This window comes from Neomonachus schauinslandi, chromosome 10 (assembly GCF_002201575.2).
Source record: "Neomonachus schauinslandi chromosome 10, ASM220157v2, whole genome shotgun sequence".
In the NCBI taxonomy this organism is placed as follows: domain Eukaryota; kingdom Metazoa; phylum Chordata; class Mammalia; order Carnivora; family Phocidae; genus Neomonachus; species Neomonachus schauinslandi.
Genome location: NC_058412.1, coordinates 124,620,234 through 124,646,009, shown reverse-complemented (window position 1 = coordinate 124,646,009; position 25,776 = coordinate 124,620,234). Strand labels below are relative to the sequence as shown.

The following is a 25,776-nucleotide window of genomic DNA, read 5'->3' as shown; positions in this document are numbered from 1 at the left end:
AAACTCTGATGCGGGCCTTTACGAGGAAACTATCGCAAGGGCCGGGCATCAGTGCGCATCAGCCCCTTTCTCTACACATACTCCAAGATCATCTGCTGTCCCTTCACAATGTTTTTCCCTGAATGGCTGCCCTTGGTATCCATTTTTATTGTTTCCTTAATTCCTTAATAAAAAATTTAAAAAGATAAAGTGACAAGACTTGTAAATAGTTTTGTTTTTTTTTTTAAGAGAAGTACAATCACTCATTAGCCCACGGCCTTGTCATAACTCCTTCATTCTTGCATATTACTTTTCAGATCCTTGATGGTCATTTTTACCAGCTTTCATCAAGGGAAAAAAATACCAGGAGGAGGATCCCCCAAATTACTGCCACCAGCCCTCTACTCCACGCATCAGCCCCAACATCCCAGCTCCCAAGGGGCTGTAAGAAGGGAAGGGGTCCTAGGTTGGTCAAAGAGCGGAGGTGGGGACAGAAGAATCCAGTAAGCCAGTTGCTTAGGGGATGTGGGATGGGAATAACTACACACTGGAGTTTTCTTCCCTAAGGCGACCCTAGGGTGATGGGGAGCGTTGAACCTCCTGCATGGAATTACAGCTTCTTTACCTGCCTGCCCCAAACTCCCACCACGAGTCTACGAGGGACTTGCCTTTTCTATCACACTTAAATCAAAACCAGCTCCTCCCACAGCCCTCAGGACCCTGCATGATTTGGCTCTGTTCTCTGACTCTCTTGTCCCACATCACCTGACCCTGCTCCAGCCTCACTGGTCTCCGTTCTGTGCCACAAACATACCAAGACCTTTCCCCGCATACAGCTTTTGCACAGGCCATTCCCTCTGCCTGGAATGCTCTTCCTCCAGGTCTACGCAGGGCTGGCTCTGCCTCACCCTTTGGGTCTCTGTCCAATGTCATCTCTTCAGAGTCTTCCCTGATGACTCCCTCCACAATTACATATCCCACCATTCCTGACCCTTCAATGGCCCATCGCTTTCTACCCAAACACCATGTTTATTTGTTTCACGGCATTCAACCTCTTCCAAGATCAGCTGGTTTATTTGTTGCCTTGTTTATTGTCATTCTCTCCCTCCTGCCATGTACTTGCTATGAGGGCAGATCTCCTATCTATTCTGTTCTGTCTGCTGCTCTAACTCCTCGAGATAGATTCTGGCACATAGTAGGTGCTCAAGAAATCTGGCAAGTAAATAAATGAATGACCGACCACCTAACTTAGACAGTGCCTTAGATGTGGACAGGAAGTGGCTGCAGCACCACACTGACCGTGCATCTGGTAGGTGTACGGGCTCTGTCCAGTGGGTGGGGTGCTGAAGCTGGAGCCGTAGCTGAGGAATCCACTCTGGCTGGGGGAATGGTTCAAGCTGTCTTCTGTCTTGATGCCTTGGAAGGAGGAAAAAGAAGCACCGGGGACACATGATTAGGATGCTTCCCTGTCACTTATAGAAGAACTACTGAGTCAAGACAGCACACAATTTTATCAGCTTCTAAACCAGGAGCTACAAACTAGTAGTTTATCAGGCAAAGTTAAGTCTATAGATGTATTTTGCTTGGCCTGCATATTTTTAAGGAAAATCTTAAATGAGTTGCTTTTGTTTAAAAATCAGGAGATTTCACCAAAAAATCTGGACTTAGGGCTTCAACTGAGCAACAAGATGTTCCAGCAACACCATGCCTGCATTCCCATGGGAAGGCAGACTGTCCCTGTAGGTTCCCCAGGTCACCACAAATTCTGCACTGTCTCTGAGACATTAATGCTTGTTTTAAGGTGCTATTTTTTTGTTGCAGTTGTTTTTTTTTTTTTTTTTTTTTACATACTAGGACATTGTCAAAAGTGGGGAAGGGAAAGGCAGGTCAAGAGAGGCTCATATTTTGCACATGCAATCAGCTTCATGCTTCCGCCTGGCTCTGAGGGTAGCGAGTTTTCAACCTCCTACTCTATGGAGTAGTGCCATGTATGGTTAATGTCCAGCAGGATTTGGGAGGAATGTGTCAAATGAACCATCCTTCCTCTGTAAAGATAACTTCCACTCTTACTGCTCGGGGAAACTGTTTCTCCAAAAGCCACAGTTAAAAATGTGTCCCCTCTCCAGCCAAAGTCTGACATGCTTCCCCAAAGGACAGGCACCGATTCTATGAGCAACAGGCTAGAGAAGGGACTGTATTGAGGGAGGGGGCCTGATTCATCATCAGTAGCCTACATATTGTATCTTTATTGAAAATGTAATAAACTGTTTATCTTACAGGTGTCAAACAGTATCTTAAAATTGTTTACATCTTGGGGCGCCTGGGTGGCTCAGTCATTAAGCGTCTGCCTTTGGCTCAGGTCATGATCCCAGGGTCCTGGGATCGAGCCCCGCATCGGGCTCCCTGCTGAGCGGGAAACCTGCTTCTCCCTCTCCCACTCCCCCTGCTTGTGTTTCCTCTCTCACTGTGTCTCTGTCAAATAAATAAATAAAATCTTTTAAAAAAAATTGTTTACATCTCTTCAAAGGACATTTCTAGTTTTGGGTCCAGTTTTGTAACTGTGGTTCCTTCCTTTTCACCCATTCAGTCTTGTGAATGAAGACAATGTTTCCAAACCATGAGGGAGCAAAGGAAAGAAGGAGGAAAGTTCCTGCTTTCTACCCCCAGAAACTTTTCTGGAAGAAAAGCCCACCCTTGCATTTTAGAGGCAGCACTGAGGCTGGCCCACTGTTCTCTCTTGAGCAGAACAGGAAGATGTCAAAGGATTCTGTAAGATAAACATGGTGAAGTCTATTGTGATCAGAGTATTGAGTTCTTTCTCTTGGTTCCTGAGTTTCCAATGTCACCCACCATCAGATGCCAACAGATTCACTGTCTGTTGGGCAGATTCCTGCTTCTTTGTTAAGAAATTCAGATGTACTCAGGTAGATTGAAAAAACACGACCACAATATTTTGCACCTCCTCTTGTCAAGAGGTAGAGTCTATTTTCACCTCTTAGAATCTCCACTGGCCTTGTGACTTGTTTTGACTGGTACAAGTGGCTGAGTGATGGGGGTTTTGGAGGCTATGCGTCAAGTGGCTTTGAAGCTTCTACCTCTGCCCTTCTGGAAACCTGACACCAGCATGCTGTGAGCAAGCACAGGATTAAAGGCCAGGTTGAAAGAGAGTCTCAGCCATGCCAGCCGACTTGCCAGCCAAATACAGGTCCATGAGAGAAACCAGGGGAGACCAGGAGAAAGCCCATCCAGTCAACCCAAAGAAGCCCAGAAATAATATATCAGAGTGTTGTTTTAAGTGATTAAGTTCTGGGTATAATAGATAAACAAGTTGTGGTACAGTCAAATAATGGAATATTATACAGCAGTGAAAATGAATGAATTCTAGCGGCATGCATGAATAGGGATAAATGTCACAGACATAAGTTGGGTGGAAAAAGCAAGTGTCAAAAAAATGGATACTAGGGGCACCTGGGTGGCTCAGTCAGTTGAGCTTCCGACTCTTGATTTCAGCTCAGGTCATGATCTCAGGGTTGTGGGATTGAGCCCCATGTCAGGCTCTATGCTGGGCATGGAGCCTGCTTAGGATTCTCTCTCTCCTTTTCCCTCTGCCCCTCCTACCCCCCACCCCCACCCCGGGATGGCTTGCACTCTCTCTCTCTCAAAAAAAGAATGGCTACTAAAAGAAACAATGTATATAAAGTTGTAAAACATGCAAAATAATACTCTACATAAGCCCATGGCCAAAAGTGACCTGCTGCCTGTTTTTGAAAATAAAGTTTTATTGGAACAGACACATCTATTCATTTACATACTATGGCTCCTTCTGCATTACAATGGAACAGTTGAGTAGTTGTGATAGACAGTGTAATGCCCGCAAAGCTAAAAATATTTATTGTCAGGCTCTTCACAGAAAAAATTTGCTGACCTCTATTCTACATAAAGAAATGCAGAGAAATGATAAACATCAAATCCAGGAATGTGGGTATCTCTGAGTAGAAAGGAAAATAACCTTTTGTTTTTTACTTCTTAAGTTGGATGGTCAGTTCATGGGCATTTATAGTATTACTCTTTATGCTTTTACAGATGTCTTAAATGTTGCATAATAAACTGAGGAAAAACATATTCAATACCCCTAAGCCTCCTTCCCTCTAGTTTGTTCAAATGTGTTATTTCCTTGAAGCTGTTTCAACAAAAGTAAATAATGCTATTTGCCAAGCATCAATGAGCAAAGTTTCCTAACAAGATTCAACAAGGTTTGTCCAGACAATGAGCAAACACTGCTTGCTTGGGCATAGGCATATGTGAAGGAAAAGAGCTTTTCATCTTCCCTGTCACTATTCAGTGACATGAACACTCCAGGTGTGTGTGGCAGCCTGGCCCCTGCAGCACTGATTGAGCACTTCCCTTGGGCCGGCCCTGTGAGCTAAGCCCTTCATATCGATCAAGGGCTGACAAATTATGGTCGGTGGACCAAACCTGACTCACTTCCTGTTTGTGTAAATAAAGTTTTATTGGAACACAGACACACCCATTCGTTTACATATTGTCTGGCTGCTTTCACACTACGGTGGTAGAGGTGAATAGCTGTGACCGAGGCTGTATGGTCCACAAAGCCAGAAATACCCATCGGGACCTTTACAGAAAATGGCAGCTGACCTCTGATACAGATAGTCTCATTTAATCTTCACAATAACCGGGAGGAGGCCAGACTTGGTATCACTCCCACTGTATGAATGAGGAAACAGAGATGGCTTGCCCAGTGTGTTAGGACCAGCAAGTGGCAGAGGTGCCGTGTGAGCCCGGGACATGTGCTCTTACCACCTGCCATGCTTTGTCTGGGAACAAGGCTACTTTTCTCTTTTACACCGAAAAATAATATGGCTTCATTTTCTCTGGCTGTCAGCCAGGTGGGGTAACTTAGGGTGATTATATCACGAGTCTTCCAGCACAGGAGGGACAGAAAGTTGGAAATGGTGCCCACACCTGTTGGTGGAGGTCTGTCACTGGTAATCCCCCAGCATTTACGGGATGTAGGCTTGGGCAGCGGAGCTCAGTGGTTAAGAACTTGGACTCTAGGGCCAGGCTACCTGGATTTAATGCCATCAACCAGCTGGGCGACCCTGGGCGATTTATTTACCCTCCCTGGTAAGGACACAGAGCACTGAGGGACCGAGGGTGGCAGCAACTCCACGCTGGTGACTATTACCAACGCCTGGCCTGTTGCTCTCCCAGGACACATCACTCCTATCTCTAGAATTGCTCCTGCATCTGTCTCCCTCAGTCTGTGCACTGTCCTGCCCCAGGCCTCCACCATCACCCCGTCTACCTGCTTCCTCGGTCTCCCACTGGCCTGACTGCTTCCCTCTTCCTTCCCTCTGATCCAGGCTCCCCACAGTGGCCAAAGTGATCTTGAAAAAACCCAGACTGTAGAATATAGCCCTCTGCTTATAAACCCGCCAATGAGTTCCCATTTCACTTGGAATAAAATCCCAAATCCTTCTCAGGCCTTGAGGGCTCTGCCTACCTCTCCTACCTCATCCCCCACTGTGCTTCAGCTACTGGGCTTGTTGGACTCACCAAATTCCTCTCCATCTCAGGGGCCTTCCCATGGGTGGTCCCCCTGCCTGGATGCTGTCTCAGTTCTTAGCTGAATCAGCTCCTCATCTAAAAGACCTCCCTGATGCTGGATCCTAGAGGAAGTCTTCCTTCTTCTGTTCTTTCTCATGACCTACTTCTCTGCCTTATATCACGCATCATAGTTTGAAACACATAAAGATTTTTACATCTTTAATTTTTTTTTTTTCTCCTTTTAGGCTGGGGGTTGCAAACTCAAATGTCTTCAGAGGACCGGCAGAAAATTCAAATGAGTCATGTGGGCTGGGTGGAGAGCATGACAAATTTAAGCTAATGGGGTCAGCCCTATTCAGAGCCACCTATTCCCAACACAGAAACTGTGGACTCAGTGTTGCCTGATCATCTCTTTTTTTAAAGACATTAGAGATATAAATTTTTATGTTAGCATTTCACATTTTAAAATGGGCAATTTTTAAAACGCCAAGTGTATTTATAGGTTAAGAGAGCTACCCACATTACCCATTGGCTTTTCAGCCTCTGTTCCAGACTATAAGCTCCAGGGAGGGCCCATTCTGCTTTTTGACCTCTGTGTGCCTAGCACATGATCCAATGTCATGAAGGAATGAAGGAATGAATGAATGATAAATGAACACATGAACAGAGAAGTAGAGAGGGAGAAAAGGGAGGAAAAAAAATACAAGATTGGGTCTCTGCACTCACGCCACACCATCTGGTTGGGAAGATGACATGAGACATTAATGTAACAGTTGAGGAAACTGAGGCATGGGCAGATCAGAGGCAGCTGGGCCTGGAAGCTAGGTCTCCTGCCTACCAATCCTACCTTCTGTCCACTAGACATCTGTGGTTTCTACCTGCCCCCTCCTCCTCCCCTACCTCACATTCAGGTCGGTTCTTTTTCTTGTGTGAGTTTGCTCTAACTCTTGGTACCATGTGGCCCAATGTGGCCTATCCAGAGCATTCTATCTTTTCTGCCCCAGTGTCCGGGTCAGCTATGGCTTTGGAAGTCCAGTCAGAGGAATCCCCAGGATGGTGCAGAAAGTCCTGGATGAGAGAAGCTCTCTTTTTGGGGGGAGTTACAACTTGGAACTGCTGGGGCTGGCTTTAGTACCCCAGTGGGAAGGCCTGTCTGAGACTGAAGCTTAACCTTCCAAAGGAAAGCAGAGAGACTGATGCCTCATATTATCACTTGAGTACCTGGATTTAGCTCTGCCTGAAGCTAGTACCCTAAGATGTTCGGCTGTGTTTGCAATAAACACCCTTATTTCCTTAAGCTAATTAACACTGAGTTTTTGTCATTTGCTACCAAAAGGTTTTTGGTTGATACATCAGTTAAGATGGGCAGGACTACCATGAGTAACAGCCAGAGGCAGTGTGATGGTTAATTTTATGTGTCACCCTCAGTGGGCCACAACGTGCCCAGACATTTGGTCAAACATTATTCTGGGTGTATCTGTGTGAGAGCATCTCTGAAGGAGATTAACATTTGAATCTGTAGACTGAATAAAGCAGATTGCCCTCCCTAATGTGGATGGGCCTCATCTCACCAATTGAAGACCCAAATAGAACAAAAAGGCTGAGTAAGAGGGGACTCCTTCTGCCTGAGTGCTTGAGCTGGGACATGGGTCTTTTCCTGCCTTCAGACTGGAGCTGAAAAGTCAGCCCTTCTTGAGTCTTGGGCCTGTCTGCTTTTAGACCAGAACTGACACCATCAGCCCTCTTGTTCTCAGGCCTTTGGACTCAAACTGGAATGACACCTTTGGCTTTCCTGGGTCTCCAGTTTGCCGACTGCAGATCTTGTAACTTCTCAGCCTCCATAATTGGGTGAACAAATTCCTATGATACCTCTCTCTCTTTAGATATAGATGTAGAGACATAGATATCTTCATTCCATTGGTTCTTCTTCTCTGGAGAACCCTGACCAGTACAGACAGGGGCAGGTGAGCATGGGTGGTGGGCCAGGTTCACTGACTCTCTGGTTCTTAGCAGGAAGGTTCTCACAGTCAAGGCCTGTAGGTCTGTTGTTTTTGTCTTCCTGGCATCCATTAATTTTCCTTTGAGAGAACCATCTCTCCCTCAGATACAATCCACATGCTTCAGCCTCCTTATTTCTCACACTTTTACCTCCTGGCCTAGACCCTAACATGGTCACGTGACCCAGTCTGGGCCAACAAGGGCTGCGAGGGATTCTGGTGGGACTGCTGGGCAAGAGGCGCTCTCCTTCCACTGGGTGTGGAGCGCTGAACGGATACAGACCCAGAGTGATGGGCACTATCTTTGCTGCCACATGGGAAGAACCTTTGTGGGACTGGCGCCAACTCAGAGGAAAACATCTGAACCTGGAGCAGGATGTGGTACTCCTGACAGCATCTGAGCACCTGGATCCAGCCACACTTGATGTTAACTGTACCTCTAGATTTCTCAGTATGTGAATCATTAAATTTCCATTTTTCCTAAGCCAGCTTGGGTTAAGTTTCTTAGTCTTGCAATCAAAAGAGGTCTTGATATAGTTCGTTGAACTAGAACCATATTTAAGTATGTCTGTCTTTTCCCTCTATTTCCAACCCAAAATTAGCCTGGCTGCATTTGCCATTTCGCATTTAACTGAGGCAACAGGACAGAAGAAAGACCATGATGTTGGGGACCCCAGCAGGGAAAGCCAGGGCTTGGTCTGGTACTCACTGTAAGAAGGGATTCCATAGGCTTGTGCTGGAGGTGGGTAGGTGGTGTAGGGGGCAGCCTGCTGGATCCCCGCACTGTACTGTGTCTGGCCGTAGGCTGCCATGGCCGTGGCAGGCTGGCTGGGCAGGATGTGTGGGCAAGGTCTGCATGGAAAGAGAGAAGATTAATCCAAACCCAGCCCAGCATCCCTTCCTCCTTATTTTCCTTTGGGTATTTGCTATTTCCAGGGCAGAGGCAACTTACGTGTTCATCAAATCCCATTTCATTTTCCTCTTCCTGGGCACCAGGAAGATTTTACTTCTTGTCTGCCTTGCAGTCAGATTCCACCATGTGACCGGATTCTGCCCCATAGAATGTATAAGCCTCTCCCAGTTCTGGCCAATAAAACCATCCCCTGCGACCCTCCTGTCCTCTCTCCTCTTTGGGTGGCAACTGTCAAGACTGAGGTGGCAGAGCTACAGTATGGATTATCTCCCGGATCCTGCGTCAGCATGTAGAGGACACCTGCCCTGGGGAGTTTCATTTAATCCACACTGAACTTTCAGTGAGTAAGAAATAAGCCTTTGTTGTGTGATGTCACTGGGGCCACGCCACTGATGACTGCAGCCTATCTGTCCTATCTTATCTACCCTTAGACACCTTCCCAATTGATGTCCTGCTCTTAGCCAAGGGGTGGACTTGTGATGGAAGAGCATCCAATCAGATTCTGTCTTGGCGATTTAAATCTTGGGCTGAATAGTTCACTCCAGCAGCTACACTCCAAAGACCTGTCTTTTCATTCCTTCCTATTGCTTGGATCACAGAAGCTGTCCTTTTCTTGGTCTTTTCCAAGGTCTGATTATTCTGCTTTCACTTACACTGGAAGCTACTCCAGATTTTCCAGGAAAGTCCTTTTGGGTTGACATCAGCTGGAGCCTATAGTCTGTTACATGCAACCCAGGGACACAAATGAATTCTCTCCATGGTGAATGACAGGTTCCATAAAGGCCTAGGATTTAAAGGGCCACCTCCTAAGACATCTGTAATGGGTGCTTCCAACCACTGTGTTCTTACCACAGGCTTGAATTTTGTCTCATAGACATGATACATGCAGTGTATCTCACTGGATGCTCACATCAGCTCTCTGGGGTAGGGCTTCTTGTAACTCCCATTTTTGAGAAGAGGAAACCAAAGCTCAGGGACCTGAAGTCACAGCTAGAAAGTGGGGGAATTTAGAATTTAAACTCGGACTCCGACTCCAGAGTCCACACTTGTAACTGTGCTGCTTCTCACTTAGAGGACTGAGCTTGACCCAGCCCTATAGGCAGCAATAAGTAAAGTCAAGGTGGGTTGTTCTAGCAGGAAGGGGACAAGATGGTGGCCCAGGAGCCATACGTGGTCCAGGGATCCATGGATATAATTTCTTTGGCTAGTGCAGTTATTGATTTTTTAAAATTTGAATTCATCACTATTATTTTCAAACCATGAGGTTTCTCTCTTCCTCCCTCTCTCTCTCTCTCACACACCTCTACAAAGCAGAAGTTTTAGCAAGCCTAGGTCTGTGCCCCTGTATGACTTTATCAACCCATCTGAGCAGCGGCCACTTCTCTATTACACTCCGTCTGCAACAGCCCCTACAGGGTCCACCTCCTTTAGTAATGAAAACAGCTAAAAATGTTTGTGCCTATTACGTACCAGGCACTGTCCTAATTCCTTTCTTCGTATTGGCTCATTTAAACCTCGTAACAATTATGAAAACCCCTGGAGGCAGTTCCTATTCCTATTCCCACTTTACAGATAAGAAAACGGAGGCCGAGAGAGAGACTAAGGAACCTACCAAACGCGCACAGCTGATGCAGAGGCCGTGCCCTTCACCACTCCCTGGTGCCAGTCTCTCCTGTGAGCTCCCACACCTGGACACTAGGGCCACATCCCGTATCTAGCTGCTCTAACCAGAGAGCCTGCCAGTAGATGGTAATGAGATCCCCAACTCCAGGTCGGGTTCCATTCTGGTTCCATCTCTTTAGTTAAAACTTGTTCGTTTCCGGAACTCCTCCTCTATAAGAAGGCTCATGGCAGGTGTGAGATGGGTATAAAACTTTACGGAATTACAAAAAGATGTTCTCCTGCCCTTCCTTTCGACTACTACTGTGATAGAAGGTGGGGGAACTTGTTCCAAAGTGCGTGACAAACTCATTTGACTTGGAGACGCCAGACCCAGTAGTCCTGGAGGGTTTCATCCACCAGTGTCCCGCTCGGTGCAGCACCTGAGGGTGAGTGCCGAGGGTCGGCACTTAGTGCTGAGCACAGAACCTTATCTGACCCTGCTCCCAATTTACACCTGTCCTTGGAACTAGAAGGCGCTCCACTCCGGTTTCCCATCAGAAGCCCTTTCCCCCTTGAGAAAGAGGAGCAGAACCCCGAGGCCTTGAAGAAAACTTTAGATACATTTGACAGACCTCTGTTGCTACTAACAACCCCCAAAACATCTGCAGGGAAAGGAAGGCCGAGAAAGTGTGCTCCTTCTAAGCAGCTTCTCCAGTGTTGTCAAGGGAAGCGCACGTCCACATCAGGAGGAGAGGACCCTCTAGACCGAGGGCGCCTTGGCCACCACAGGCCTCCCACACTGCGGGCTGCAGGTGGGCAGCTCCCCGAGGGCTCTCAGTGAGCCGTGGCCATAAGGGAGCTCCCTCTGCCCCTTGCACACCGCTGGTGGCGCATTGATGTTGACCGCCCATGTGAGGGGGTCTCTGCTTTACTGGCCTGTCTCCTCCCCTCGATGGACAGCTCTCCGAGGGCAAGGGCCCCACCTCACCCATCTCCGGGACTCGGGGTCCCATGCGGAATGTAGCCTGAAGGAGTGCTGGGTGGGTGTTGGCACCGGAAGAGAGGATGAAAGAGGGAGGAGAGGGGCAAAGGCGAGAGGGAGGCAGAGAGAGCAGGACAGGGAGGCAAGGAGGAGACAGAGTAAAGAAGGGAGGAGAAAGGAAGGAGGAAGGCAGGGATGAAGGGAGGACGGGAAGAACTGAGAAAGAGTCTGCCCGGGAAAGGAAAGGAAGGGGAGGGAAAGAGAAGGAAAGACTAACAAAAAGAACAAAGAGAAGAAGGGCGAAAACAGCCAACACTCAACACTCTGCTCCAGGCTCCATCCTAAGCCCTTCTGAATGTTCTAGCTCATTTCATGGGGCAGGCATCGTGATGGTCCCCCTCTTCCGGATGGGGAGACTGAGGCCCGTGAGGTGGAGTTGCGTGCTCCAGGTGGCTCAGCTGGGAAGTGCTAGTGCTGGGACTCCCCTCCGGGACTCTGGCCCCAGAGCCTCTGCCCAGCAAGGGGGAGAAAGGGACACAGGCAGAAGGAGCTTGGCCAGGGTGCTCACCTTGCGAAAAGCTGAGACACACTCGGAGAGGCCGATGTGGTGATGCCTGGAGGGAAAAGAAAAATTGGAAGGGCTTTAGCTTCAGAGCGATGACCCACAGAAGCTGTGACTTTAGACGCTGACCTGAGTGGGAAGAAACTCAGAGAATTGCTGCCAGGGACTTTCTCAACCACAAAAGCTCATCCGAGACACAACATTTGAGCACTTTCCTTCTTGAAAACCCTTTCTGGGTGACTTCTCTCTCCAGGTACTAGTTGAAGGACTACAAGTAAAGAGCCTATAGCATCTTGAAACATCAGAGTAGAACACTCTCCCTTACCCCTTGCATGGATGGGGACACTGAGGCCAAAGGGACAGAAAGAACATGCTCAAGTAAGGTCACATAATTAGAGAGCAGCACAGCTGGGACCTGAACCAGGTTTCCTGACTCCCAGGCTGGTGCCATTCCCACTCCTGGATGGAGAACTGCTCCCTTCCCTGCCTCAAAGGCAACCCCAAGAACCCAAGAATGGCAGACACCAGTTGATTTTGATTATCCGACATTCATTTCCCTTCTTCTGATGACATCTTGATGTTCTTCCTCTCCCATCCTCGTTTCGGTCCATGGGGTTCAGGTGGGGCTGGCCCCAGTACTTAGGGGAAGGCACGTCTTGACTCATCTCCTAGGCTCCAGCTAGGGTGTGGAGCAGGAAGACAGAAGAGGCCTGAGCTGATTCAAGTGTATCCCTCGGCCCACAGCATGTGACTGTCAGTGGGAGATAATAATGCAAGAGGTGACAAACATTTGATGGAATTAAGCTGGGAGGGAGATTTTCAAGAGGCTAATTTTACAAATGGACAGTCCACTGGGGACTGTGCTCTGTCATCTTTAACACTGCAACTCAATGTCCTCACGGGGAAGCCCTGGCAAATACTAGATAACATGTTTTCTGATCGTACCAACCTGCCGATTCACACTCCCTCGTGTGCAGGCAGTGCCTATGTCCTGGGGTACGTGGCTGGGGGCACCTCTGCCTCCTGAGAAATGCTCCAAGGTCTCCAGAGCTCTGAGCCTCTCTCACCCCCGAAGTTGGAGGCTCAGAACAGCAACCTGCAATTCCAACTCTGTCACTCAGTAGCAGTGAGAGTTTGGGCAGCTTACCTAGTGTCTCTGGACCTCAGAGTTCCCTCCTGTGAAATGGGGAACAATTGATCCCACTAGGATGTGTGTGGATAAAAGAGACGATGATAACGTCCGTCATTTATCCAGGGCCTGTATGTACCACGCTCTCTTCTAAGTCTGTTACCTGGATTAGTAACTGTTAATCCTCATAATCACCCCATGAGGGGGGTTCTATTCATACCTTACAGGTGAAGAGCTGGAGGCACAGAGAGGTTAACTCACCCAAGGCCATGGGTCAGAAGGGGCAGATCTGTGATCTGAACTCAGGTGGCCTGGATCCAGGGCGCTGCAGCCCATGCCGACGCTCGTAACAACAGCAACCAGCATCCATGTAGGAGCTCGCTTCGTGCCAGGCCCTGCGCTAACTGCTCACAGGCAGGACCTCACTCACTCCCCTCAACAACGCTACAAGGCAGGCGATGTCACTGTCCCCACTGTACAGATGAAGAAACTGGGCAAGGCTAAGGACCCTGCTCAAGTCACACAGCCTGTGGGCACTGGAACTGGGACTTGAACCCCAGGGCCATGTGAGTCCCAAGTCCATTCCCTGAACCACCACCCTGGCTGAGTCAAATTCTGTTGGGGTCCCAAACCCCTGGGTCAAGGGTGGGAGTCCTGAAGCCCATTCAGGGAGCAAGAGCTAGAGCTAAACAATAAAATCGAATAGACAAGAGCAGCATGTATTGCCCAGAGTAAGAAGGGTCTGGGTGAGACTTTTGTTCCAGTTACAGACGTGAGAATGTGCTGGGGGGGGGGGTTGTGTGCACGGGCATGTATGTGTGCGTATGTGAGCTGAACAGCAGTGTAAAAATACATTTCTAACTGTGTGTCAAGAACAGCCGTACTCTAGTGCCAAGGAAAGCCCCTGGCACACAGTAGGTGCTCACTCAATGCTAGTTTCCCCAGTTCGGGTTGCTGCCCCAGGCAGGACCTCCAGCACCCCAGCCTCATCCTCCCCCAGGACTAGAGAATGAACGGCCTCCTTCGGAAGCAGCCACAATGTCATCATTGGTAAAAGCCCATGATCTCAGTGCATTTAGTAATACACAAGTTACTGAATTAAACATTTTGAATATGTTTTCTTAAATAAATATGTAAATATTCATAAAAATCACATCTTATGGCAACATTGCTATGGGCTCAGATGAACTTGGCGTTCTGTAAATTTGAAGCATCTTTCTGCCCCAATCTCCGCGCTGTGATTTGCATGTTTCCCTCACTTCTGCTTCCTCTGCTCTGAATTGCTGAGCAACCTGCCTTCCCCACGTGGGCAGGTTTCCCTCTCCTGCTTGCAAGCCTACAATCCTCTCCCCTTCCCGCCCCAGCAACCCCCAAGACGACTGTGCAAGTGAGAGACGGGTATTCAGTAAAAGATTTGCCTTCTGCAGACTGTGGGACTTCTGAAAAACACAGGCTTTTATCTTTTTGGACTGGTATCGTACTGAACTTTTCATCCCAGGAGACCTGGGGGCAGGGAAACCTGGAAAATGAGTACATTACATAGGGAATGATTCCCCTTCCTTCTTCCCTACCTGCCACCCTCCCTTCTGCCTTTTATTCCAGGTGGGGATGATGTACACCTCATTGGGAATCCTGATGGCATGTGACAAGGTGGGGCTTTCAAGCTCCTTCCCTTCGTCAGAGGGCCTGAGTGGGACTGTGTCAAGGATGGTGATGCTCAGTGCTTTGGGCGCAGAGGTAGGGCAGGGCCTTGCTAGGAGCCGAGAGCTTCTCTCTCCATCTGGTGCTCCTGCTGTGGTCCAAGGCTATGTCATTGGAGGTCATGAGGACCAGGAGGCCTGCCTGCCGTTGTCACCATCTGCATACTAGGAAGTGGGCCTGACACGGCGGTCCTGTGGGCAATGCCAGCCCCAGTGTGACATCGCTGTTCAAGTCAGAGGCGACAACCTGGTCCTCAGTGTAGCCCGGGATGTCTTTCGGTGATCCCGCAGAGGCCCGCTTCACCACTTTCTGAATGCCACTGTATTTGACAGCTTTCTCTGGATGGCGGTCAGAGCCAGACAGACCCACTGAGGGTGGAGACACGGGAGGCCAGGCCACTGAGCTCTCCATGCAGCTGAGGAACAATCCCGCCCACAGCCCTGGCCAGCAGCATGACCATGGTACCACAGCTTGCCAGGGGGCAGACAGTGGGGGGACCGTGGTCACGAGTCCCTGCATGATGCCAAAGCGTTACAGAGTCCAGCAATGGGAGTAGCAGGAGTGCAGGCAGGCTGGCCCCCTAGAGGGAGGTCATACCTCTCATGGTCACCCCAACACCAGCATGGGGCCAGTGGCACAAGGGGAAGGTGACCCTTGGACTCCACTCGTCAAAGTGAGCCCCCAGCATCTTCAGGGTGCTGGAAACACTATATTCAGAAGCTGCAGCAGCCCACACTCCTTTTGGTGGGCTCTGGAGCCTGATGGACTTGCGTGGACCACAGCTTCTTGTTCTCAATCTGGTTAGTGCCACTGAACTTGCCATGACAGGTAAGGCTGAGGTCAATGGAGGCATCACTTACATCCATGTTGCCAGAGGCCAAAGCAGCCCTAGTGACCTGACCCAAGGTAGCCAGTCTCCAAGCCTCACCATGTGTTTTGGGGGATGTGGCTGATCCATAAAATGGGACAGCTAGCTCTCAAGGTGGGAGGGACAGACAGCCTCCTCCATTTACTCCTGAATTTAAAGCTCTAAGTCTCCTTTTCCTCCCCAGCTTCCCCTGGGTAAAGGGAGAAGGATTAGCTAAACAGATGGCCAAAGCCTCTGGAATGAGCTCATTCATTCATTCACTCAATCATTCGCTTATTCATTGCCTACTTGCACCAGGCATGTGATAGGAAGTGGTTTATAACAATGAGCTAAAGCAGTCAGGAACTTCCTGTTCAGTGAGGAAGATGGATGGCAAACAAAGTATTATGCAAATAAGTCTTAATTACAATTAGAACAAGTTGCAAAGGAAGAAAGTGGATGGTAAGGAGCAAGACTCCCTGGGATCTTGTGAAAATGCAGACTCCCAGCCTGCAGGCCAAGAAAGATCCCAGGTGAAAACAGTATGGAGGTTCCTCAAAAAGTTAAAAATAGAACTACCCTATGACCCAGCAATTGCACTACTAGGCATTTACCCAAAGGATACAAACATAGTGATTCAAAGGGACACATGCACCCTGATGTTTATAGCAGCAATGTCCACAAGAGCTAAACTATGGAAAGAGCCCAGATGTCCATCAACAGATGAATGGATAAAGAAGATGTGGTATATATATACACATACATACACACATACACAATGGAATATTACTCAGCCATCAAAGAGAGTGAAGTCTTGCCACTTGCAACGACATGAATGGAACTAGAAGGTGTTATGCTAAGCAAAATAAGTCAATCAGAGAAAGACAAATGCCATATGATTTCACTCCTATGTGGAATTTAAGAAACAAAACAGATGAACATAAAGGAAGGGAAGGAAAAATAAGATAAAAACAGAGAGGGAGACAAACCATAAGAGACTCTTTTTTTTTTTTTAAAGATTTTATTTATTTATTTGACAGAGAGACACAGCGAGAGAGGGAACACAAGCAAGGGGAGTGGGAGAGGGAGAAGCAGGCTCCCCGCTGAGCCGGGAGCCCGATGTGGGACTTGATCCCAGGACCCTGGGATCATGACCTGAGCCGAAGGCAGTCGCTTAACCGACTGAGCCACCCAGGCGCCCCCGTAAGAGACTCTTAACTACAGGAAACAAACTGAGGGTTGCAGGAGGGAGGTGGGTGGAGGGATGGGGCAACTGGATGATGGGCATTAAGGAGGGCATGTGATGTAATGAGCACTGGGTATTATATGCAACGGATGAATCACTAAATTCTACCCCTGAAACTAATACTATAGTGTAGTATATGTTAACTAGCTTGAATTTAAATAAAATCCTAAAAGGAAAAAAAAAAAAAGAATGCTCCCAGGTGAGGCTGACATAGCAGGCCAGGAAACCACACTTCTGAGTGGTGAGAGTTTGGACTACGGGCTACTAAAAAACTGCAAATCATTAAAAAGTATCACAACTCCAGGTTCATAAAAATAAATCCCCACTCTAGAAGTCACAAACTCAAATGCACATGGGGCCCAGAAGACAATATAAATGAGCAAGGCCTAAGATCCAAATTTTAAAATAAGGCAACTAGAGCTAGGTCTGTATGTGTGAACGCACACCTGAGTGTGACTGTGTGTACACGTGATTGTGTGAAGAAACTTGTGCAAGGGCCTTCATACTCTGTTCCTTCATTTGTGCATTCATGCACCTGCTGTGGGCCAGATCTACAACCCAAATCTCATTTGTCAATTTAACGTTCTTCCCTCCAAAAGCACATGGGCTTAAGGGGTCAGACCCAAATTCAAATCCTGCTGCTGTTGCAAGATAACCGTGTGACCTTGTGCCAGTCACTTCTTCTCTCTAAGCCTTGGTTTCCACACCCACAAGATGGAGCAATAGCTCACACCCGCAGGGCTGCTGCTAGCATTGCAAGAGGCAGGTACGCGCCAAGCGTTAAGGGTCCCACACATGGGAGCGCTTATTAGCTTTCCATCCTCCTGGGGCCCTTGCTTAAGCCACTTAAATCCGGGAGCCCAATTTGAATGTTCACACTTTTTTACCTCTCCCTGGGAGGATTAAGAAGCTAATGATTCTGAAAGCAGCAACCACTATTATGTTGCCTAATTGGACCCCAGGGGCCCGCTTCTAAGTGATCCCCATGAGATGAGACCGTTTCTAGTGCAAGATGTCTTGAGGCAGGTCTTTGCTACGAAAGGTGCAAGGCTATTAACCTAATCAGCTCATCCCCTCTGGGTGGTTTAAAGTGCTCCCAGGCCAGAGACAATGACAGCAGGAGAGAGCACTGTATTAGGAGTCCAGACGTGCTAACCCCAGTTTTGATCCTCGTTGAGTGGCTATGTGACAGTGAACAAGGCATCTGTCCCTTGTAGGGGTGTTCCTGAGGACTGAAAGAAACAAGGCCAGCATATCCCAGAGTATGAGGATTTGAAAAGACACCTAAATACACTGCTCTTCTATTTAAATCATCACCTGTTTATCTGAATGTATATTAGAACCACAGCAAGACTATCAAAGGCATAACTTTTCATTTCTGGAACTGGTGTTAAGTCATCCTTTTAAAATGAATGTAATGAAAGGGAATTGTTTTAAAGAAAAATCAGTAAGCAAGCAACAGGAGAGGTGGGACCAACATACCAGAGAGAGTGGCTGGAGAAGATGGGGAGTCCGGAGACACCTCCAGGGGTGAGAGCTCTTCATGCAGGGAAGGCGTTCGATAATGAGTAATCATCAGTGCCCTTTCTCATAAAGAGGGAATTGGCAATTTCCTTCACACTACACCAATACCCCCAGAGTAGGATTTCCGTCCTATTCAGGCAGAGGTTGTTCTGGGTGCTAGGGCCCCCAGGAAGCCAGCTGGGAAAGGCTGAAGGGTGGGAGAGGTGAAGCTGATCTGCATCTCCCCAGGTGAGGACTCAGGCAGAGGTCTGGGCAGCTCCACCTGGCTTGGATGAGATGAATCAAAACTGCCAGCTCCAGGCTGGAACCCATGAGACAGGAACGGGAAATCAGACCCTATCATGCCCAGGGCAGAGGAGGTGCGGGAGGTCTGAGAGAAGACAGCCCAACTTGCCCCGTGGGCACGGCCTCGCCTCTCAGAGGAAACCCTTAATGACATGATAGCTTTGGCTTCTGCAAAATATATCCGCATTTTTTTTTTTTTTTTGTATTTTGTATTTTGAATAGGTTTTGCTTTCTTAGTTCTGTAACATTTTTTCCTCTCCTTCCAGAAGACAGGATATAATTCAAATCCAATTTTCCCTTGAATAGTAATGAATGATAGCTACTATTTCTCAAGTGGTTTCTATAAGCCAGTCACTGTGCTAAGGACTGCGTGAGACTTATCTCTATCACCGTCCATAACAACCCAAGGAGGAAGTTATTATCTGTATTTTACCGACATGGAAATAAGGCAGAGGGAAATTAAGGAAACTTTACTAAGGATTCAAAACTAATATCAGCCTAAAGTGATCTGTGATTCCTCAAGACACTCTGTATTCATCCACCCACCCATCCATCCATCTACCCACTCATCTACACATCTATCCTCCACTCATCCATTCATCCTCCATCCATCCACAATCCTTCACCCATCCATACATCCACCCTCCACTGATTCACATCCATCCTCCACCCAACCATCCAACCTCTATCCATCCATCTATCCATCTATCCATCCATCCTCCACCCATCCATCCTCCATCCACCTATCCATCCTCCATCCACCTATCCATCCTCCATCCCTCCATCCATCCATCCTCTACCCTTCCATCCATTTATCTACCTATCCACCCATAAATAATTTTTAAGGATCTACCATGAGTCACAGACTGAGTTGTGTGCTAATCAGGAACAATAATTTGAATACATATATAGGAATAAAAAACTGTCCTTGTCCTGGAGGAATTCACCATCTAGAACAACTGTTTTCAATCCTGGGAACACAATAAACTCATCTGGAGGGCTTTAGGAAAATCCCATTGCTTGGGTCATACTTCTGACCAATTAAATCAGATTCTCTGGGGGTAGGATCTGGACATGAGCCTTAAACTTTTTTTTTAAACTTCCCAGGAGATTCTCGTGTGCAGCCAGCTTTAAAACCAGTGCAGAAGCCTTGTTCTCAAAGTGTGGTCCTTGGGCCAACAGCATGGGCATTACCTGGAACTTGTTAGAAATGCAAATTCTTGGGCCCCAGAGCAAACCTTTACTGAATCAGCAATCTAGGAGTGAGGCCCTGCCATCTGCATGCTAATAAAACTTGCAAAGTGATTTTGATGCACAAGAGAATCTGAGAAACACCAAGCTAGCCCCTTGTTCCTCAGAGTGGCTGGTGAACCAGAGTATCAGCATCTCCTGGGAGCTTGTTAGAAATGCAGACTCTTAGGCTGGATCAGAATCTGAAATGTAACAAAGTCCCTGGCTGAGTCTATGCACATTAAAGAGGGAGAGACACAGAGCTAACCTCTACTGAGTGTTTTCTAAGCACCCCGCCAGGCTTTAGCATAATCGCGCTAAAGCCCTTCTAACCACTGGCCCGCCTGCAGGTCACTCTATCTCATCCCTGCTTTACTTCCTCATAAAAATCACCACCATCTGAAATCCCGTATTTGTTTAAAAATTCAGTACCTGTCTCTTCCACTACAACAGAAGCTCTGGGAGGGGGACTCGTCTGTCTCATTCACCATTATATCCCCACTACCCACACGAGGCACTGGCTCACAGCAGGCATTCTGCAACAATTTACCGAACACACATGCAGCAAACATATCTTCATTATCCAGATGAGGACACAGGCTCACAGAGAACAGGAATTTGGTCAAGTTCACCCAGGGAGCAAATGGCAGAGCTGGGATACACACGCAGCCTGGCTGAGCCCAAACCCTGTAGGATGTAGGGTGCAGTGACCATGGGATGATGCAAAAAGTGCCTCTGGGAGCAGAGTGACCTGCAGAGGCCCTGAAGGCAGGCAGCAGGGGGGTTCCCAGCACCTTGTGCGCAGTAGGCTCATCAAACAACCTGCTGACCACATGGCTGCAGAAATGAAGGAATACATGAGAAACTACCAACCCTCTGGAGGGGCTCGGGAGGTTTTGCCATGAGGCAGAAGCAGCACTGATGAGGGGGAGTCTGTAAGGCAGAAAGGACAGGGAAGGGAGCCCTGTGACGCTGCCCTTCACCTCTAGCATCTTCCCTAGAGAAAGAGGGCACGTGTTCAAACAGTAGCTTGCATGACCCCACCCCTGGTAGCATTGTCTGTACAGATAACCTCATGTTCCTCCACAGGGGGATGGCTTCATGAACTGGGGCACTGTCATTCTTTGGTATATTATTATATCATTACTTCATGTGTCCTGAGTGAGCAGAACAAGTTATAGCAAATACATAGTATGTGACAGTTTTGTGTTTCAGATTTTTTTTACAGCGATACTGTAATTTCTATTGTAAACATACATGCTTAAATATATAAAAATATACACACCTAAGTCACATAAGTAAATGTTGGTACAAATGTGATTCTTACAAACAGGTCTTAAGATGCACACAAAACAGGCTACAGTGGTTACTTCCAGGGAAGGGAGGAGAGACTGAGCTTGGATAGATGTGGCCAATGTTTCGAGACTTTGTAAGGATTGTGTGTTCATGTGTTAGCTGGTGAGCAGAAACCGATGTGTCACGGAGAAACAGAGGAAAAGGAAGGGCGCTCGGGCAGTGTATAGGGCAGCGAGGGCTGTGAGGTGTGCAAGCATGGGAGGCCGCAAGAGGGGCATGCGCACAGTCACAGGGAGGGCTCCGTCTTCTGTCCTCACTTATTCGGAGGACTTCTGAAGCACCAACGAGGTGTCACACACTGTCTCAGCAGAGGGGATACACAGGTAACTGAGGTAAAGTCTGCCTTCTGAGAACCGACATTCAGGCCGGGAGCCCAATAAACAACAGGTGAACAAACATGTACCTTCTGATAGAGACTAGGATGATGAAAAGAAAACAGGACAGAGAACGGTGTGGGTGGGTGTTCTGTCGGCTCTACCCTCAAATCTGGTCCAGAATCTGCCCCTTCTCCCTGCCCCAGTCCAAGGCACCGGCGCCTCTCTCCTGGGCTACTGTAACGCCTCCCTCGATGGTCTGTGGGCTCCCATTCGATCCCCACCCCCAGTCGTTCTCACAAATGGCCCGAGGGGTCCTGTTAATACACAGATCAGAGGACTCCTCTTCTGCTCCAAACCCTCCCATAGCTCCCATCTCACTCAGGGTAAGATCCAATGTCCTTCCCGTGGCTCTCAAGGTCTGGTGAGGTCTGAGCTTGGCCACTGTTTTGACCTCCTCCCCCCACGGCTCCTGGCTCCCTGGGCTCCAGCCACGATAGCCTCCTTACTGCTCCTCAGGTGCTCTGGGGACACCGCTGCTGTCCCAGGGCCTTTACACTTGTTTCCTCTGCGTATGAGGCTCTTCTTCCACATCGACATGGACGCCCTCCCTCATCTCCTTAAGGTCTTTACTCAAGTGTTACCTTCCCAGGGACATCCCCATACCCTTGCATTCCCTATCCTCCTCTCCTGCTTCCCCCCCGCCCCCTCCCCATAGCATGTATCACTGCCTGACATGCTCTGTGTTTTGCTTATTTACTGTTATCATCAGCCTCTGGCCAGCCGGCCCCCTAAAGTAGGCTTCAGGAAGGCAGGGGCTTTAGTATGCCCCTTTAAAACAATGCCGGGCATGCGGCTGAAAAAACACCTGTTGCATGAGTGAATGAACCGTTACTTCTGATAGGAAAAGACCTTTCTGATGAGCACTGAAGGCTGAGGGATGGTCCCACAGATGGGGGAGACTGGTTCAGGCCAAGGGAAGAGCATGTGCCAACACCCCAAGGGCAGCATCATGTTTCCGAGTTACAACGAAAGAAACAAGGCTGAGGCTAGGTCTACTGAGCAAAGGGATGGGGACGAGCTGAGTTTGAGAGGTTGGCGGGGACAGACAGGTGAGCCTGGTGGCCAAGGGTAAGGAAATTAGATCTTATTCTATACTTTTTAAGAAACGCTAAGTCCTCCCCATGTTTTAACTATTTTATCCTTATAATCAACTCAGGGAGGTCAGTGGAACAATACTCCCCTTTAACAGATGAGGCAAATAAACTTCAGAGAGTCTGGGTGACCAGACCAGGGGCCCCCAGGTGGTAAGAGACAGCACGAATGCAGTGGGAACCACCGTGGTATTTCTGGATTTCACATTCCCTCCAGAACCCCCTGAATGGAGGGCCCCTTGCTCCTGCCCCCCTGGGTCCTCCCTGGATCTAGACCCCTGCAGTCAGTCAATAATGACTCTGTCACAGAAGGGTCACAGAAGGGCCCAGGCTGGAAGGGCAGCTGACGAATCCAGCACTAGAGGCCGTAGCTAGGGCGGAATGTTCCCTGCAGAGCCCAGGAACTCACCGCCCATCTCAAGAGAAAGAAGTGTGTGTGTGCGTGCGTGCGTGTGTGTGTACGTGTGTGTAACCTGACCCTACTGGCTCTGCCTGCCAGGGCAGCAGAAAGGGTGTGGACAGAAGAGAGATGTCCACCACTGTGGGGGACAAATATCTGGGGTCTGAGGACTCTTAAGGGCTTGGCAGAAAGTGAGTCTAAAATTTAGAAGTGGGGACTCGAGCCTGAGCACCCGGGTTTGATTCCTGGCCCTGCCACTAGTTGTGTGTCTTTAGGCTGCTTACTTAATATTTAATCCCCCTGTGCCTCAATTTACACATCTGTAAGATGGGCTCATAGCCTAATAAGGGTGTAGTAACTCAATGAGAAACATTATAGTGTACTGATTAGGAGAAGAGATTTCAGAGTTAGACTGCCTAGGTTCAAATTCTGGCTGCCACTGAACTGTGTTATCTCAGTCAAGTGACCTCATGATCTCTTGACCTCTCTGTGCCTCAGTTCCCTCACTGGTAACACGAAGGTTAACAACAGTCCCCAGTACCGGGGGCTGTGGGGATTCAGTGAGTTTGTACAACCATGCCCGGCACACAGCCAACGCCGCGTGTTCGCTCTGTCGGTGACAGAGAGTAGGAGGGTTAATCTGCAGTCACACTGCTTTCCACGGTGCCTGGCGCAAAGTATGTGCTCATGAAAATTACGGACAAAGGAAGCGGCCGGGACTCATCTCAGGGACTGCTGCTCCTCAGCTCCCACTAGTGGCAGCCAGGTGGGAATGTGGGCCCCGCGTCTCCAAGGCGTTCGGCATTTTAAGAGCAACTAGAAATCCAGATTTTTATGTGAGCGCTCCCGATTTTTACAAGTCTACTTTTATTTTTATTTTATTACAGTGTAAAGCAAACAAAGGCATTCATGAGGCCCAGACTTGGCTGTGAGCTGCTAGTTGGCAACCCTGGTTCTACCCTCCCCATGGTGATTGGACTCAGCGGAGAATGACCGGGCAATACTACGTTTAACCACGGTATCACACATCCATGGTGTGCCAGGCAGCAACAAGCATCCTCTGAAGTGGGTCGTGACTACGCCCCCATTTGACAGGTGAGAAAATGGAGGCTCAGAAAGGTGAAACAATTTGCCGGAGGCCATTTGGCTGGGAAGCAGTGGGGCTGGGATTCAGACTTGGATCTTCCTCACCCGGCAGCCTCCTCTTCCTCCTAGCTCTCCTGGCTCTGAAATGAAGCCCTAGTTTGAATAGTGCCTCTACTCAGAAAGAAGAGAATGACTGCTTTTGAACAGGGCTTAATAAATCATCTCCAAGTCTCACAGAGCCCAGGGTGGTTTACACGGACACTCCAAAATGCCCAGAAGAATGAGGGTGTGTTCTCTAGCATGTGGTTTGGTGGGGGAGCCCAGACCCTCCTGGTGGTACTTTGAGTGGGCTTGTCCCAGCTTCATTAGCAGCATGCAAGGGAAATGTCATTGTCCTGGTGACAGCAAGAATTATTCCCAGTAGCCTGGAGTTGCTGAAAAGCAAATTCCTTGCGATGCTGTATTTGACTAGACACAGGTCTCTGGTTTTCCACGATAGTTAGGTAGCCTTTGTGTCCCTTGAGCTGGCATCAGTCACAGACAGTGAAGGAAAGACAGCCCGAGGTCCTAGGACACCAGCGGCAAATCCCAAAGCTGGCCACATAAAGGGTTAAGCCCAATGGTTAAACATAATAGCTTAATGCCTTCTGCTAACTCCCAGCTCTCCCAGGAAGGCTGACAGATCCCAAACAGAGCAAACAATAGCTGGAATTGTTCTAGTGAAAACTAGTTCAGCTGCATCATTTGCCAATAATTTTTAAAACAGCTTAACTCTCCTCTGCTTCCTTGACTCTAACCCAACCTGAAAGCAAAAGGCAGATGAGTTCTTGTCCCAGCGTCAAACCTTCGTAAACAAGACGCCTGCCTGGATGCGTGATGGCGGGACAGCGCTGGGGGACAGACTCGGAGCCAGAGCCGCGACCCTGCGGGACACACCCAGGGCTGGGCCCTGGAACACACCCGACACTGCGTCTCGTCTGCGGAGGTGTCAGCATTTCTCGGCACAGGAAGTTCAGAACACGAACGAGCACGCTTGCCTCTCTAATGACCAGACAGAACTGTTAGCAACGCACGCCCAAGTTCTGGTCCAGAGGCAACAATCCCAATGGCGAGAGGAGAAATTGTCCTAATGACGGTACTTGCGAAAGGACACGTGTCGAAGGCTGTCAGTCCCTTAACTAAATTCCGCGGGGCGAGTGGGACCACCACAGGTCCACCAAAACTCACGCCGGGAGGCCTACCTTCTATGTCACTCAGAGTCCAGACATCGGCGTCAGCGCGGTTAAGCTTCGGTTTACCCGGACAATCGCTGTTTCCAGTGAGGCTGGGTGAGATCACCAGTTCTAGCATTTCCTTGTACCTGAAAGAAAACAAAGGGAAATATAATTTATTCATTAATTATGCATGCTTACTAATGATTCCTATTTCTTTCCCTAAGAGTATAAATATTAAAGCTGATTACCTAAACCCAGCCGTCTTATAAATTCTACATAATAAAAATTCACTAAACTTTTCATCAAAGGGAAATGAGGAATTAAAATGAAGTACTTGCTCCCCTCCGGAGAATACACCCACTTGATTAAAACTTTCCCCTCCTTCATACGGTATTTTGCCATTAGAAAAATTATATTCTGGTCTCTTTTAAATGGCATCTGAATGAGCTGGAGTGAGCTAGGGAGGCTTCCCAGCAGAGGAAGGGAGAGACAGGTGGGGAGGGAGAGTTTGGGTTTGGATCCCCAAAAGCAGAGGCTTAGGGAGCAGAGGCGGTTGACTGCAGTTTTGAGGGAAAAACGGACATGGTGTTAGTTGGACAGACAGACAGAGGCTCGGAAGGCATCCGTAATATTTAACAAGTCCCTCTTGGCGGCCAGACTCCACAGCCCATCACCTTGGTTCCCACC

The 25,776-nt window shown here is 48.5% G+C and overlaps 1 protein-coding gene across 2 annotated transcripts in view; it reads right to left on the bottom strand.

The window, feature by feature from the left end:
- Positions 1-25,225, bottom strand: part of EYA2 (EYA transcriptional coactivator and phosphatase 2) — a 184,192-nt gene extending 158,967 nt beyond the window's left edge. For both annotated transcript variants that reach the window (XM_021689061.1, XM_044918691.1), the window contains exons 1-4: positions 25,117-25,225; positions 11,610-11,655; positions 8,254-8,396; positions 1,279-1,395 (exon numbers count right to left, since the gene is read on the bottom strand). In XM_021689061.1, the coding sequence (XP_021544736.1) occupies positions 1,279-1,395; positions 8,254-8,396; positions 11,610-11,655; positions 25,117-25,225 (415 nt within the window). The remainder of the gene's footprint in view (positions 1-1,278; positions 1,396-8,253; positions 8,397-11,609; positions 11,656-25,116) is intronic.
- Between the last annotated feature and the right edge of the window lie 551 nt (positions 25,226-25,776).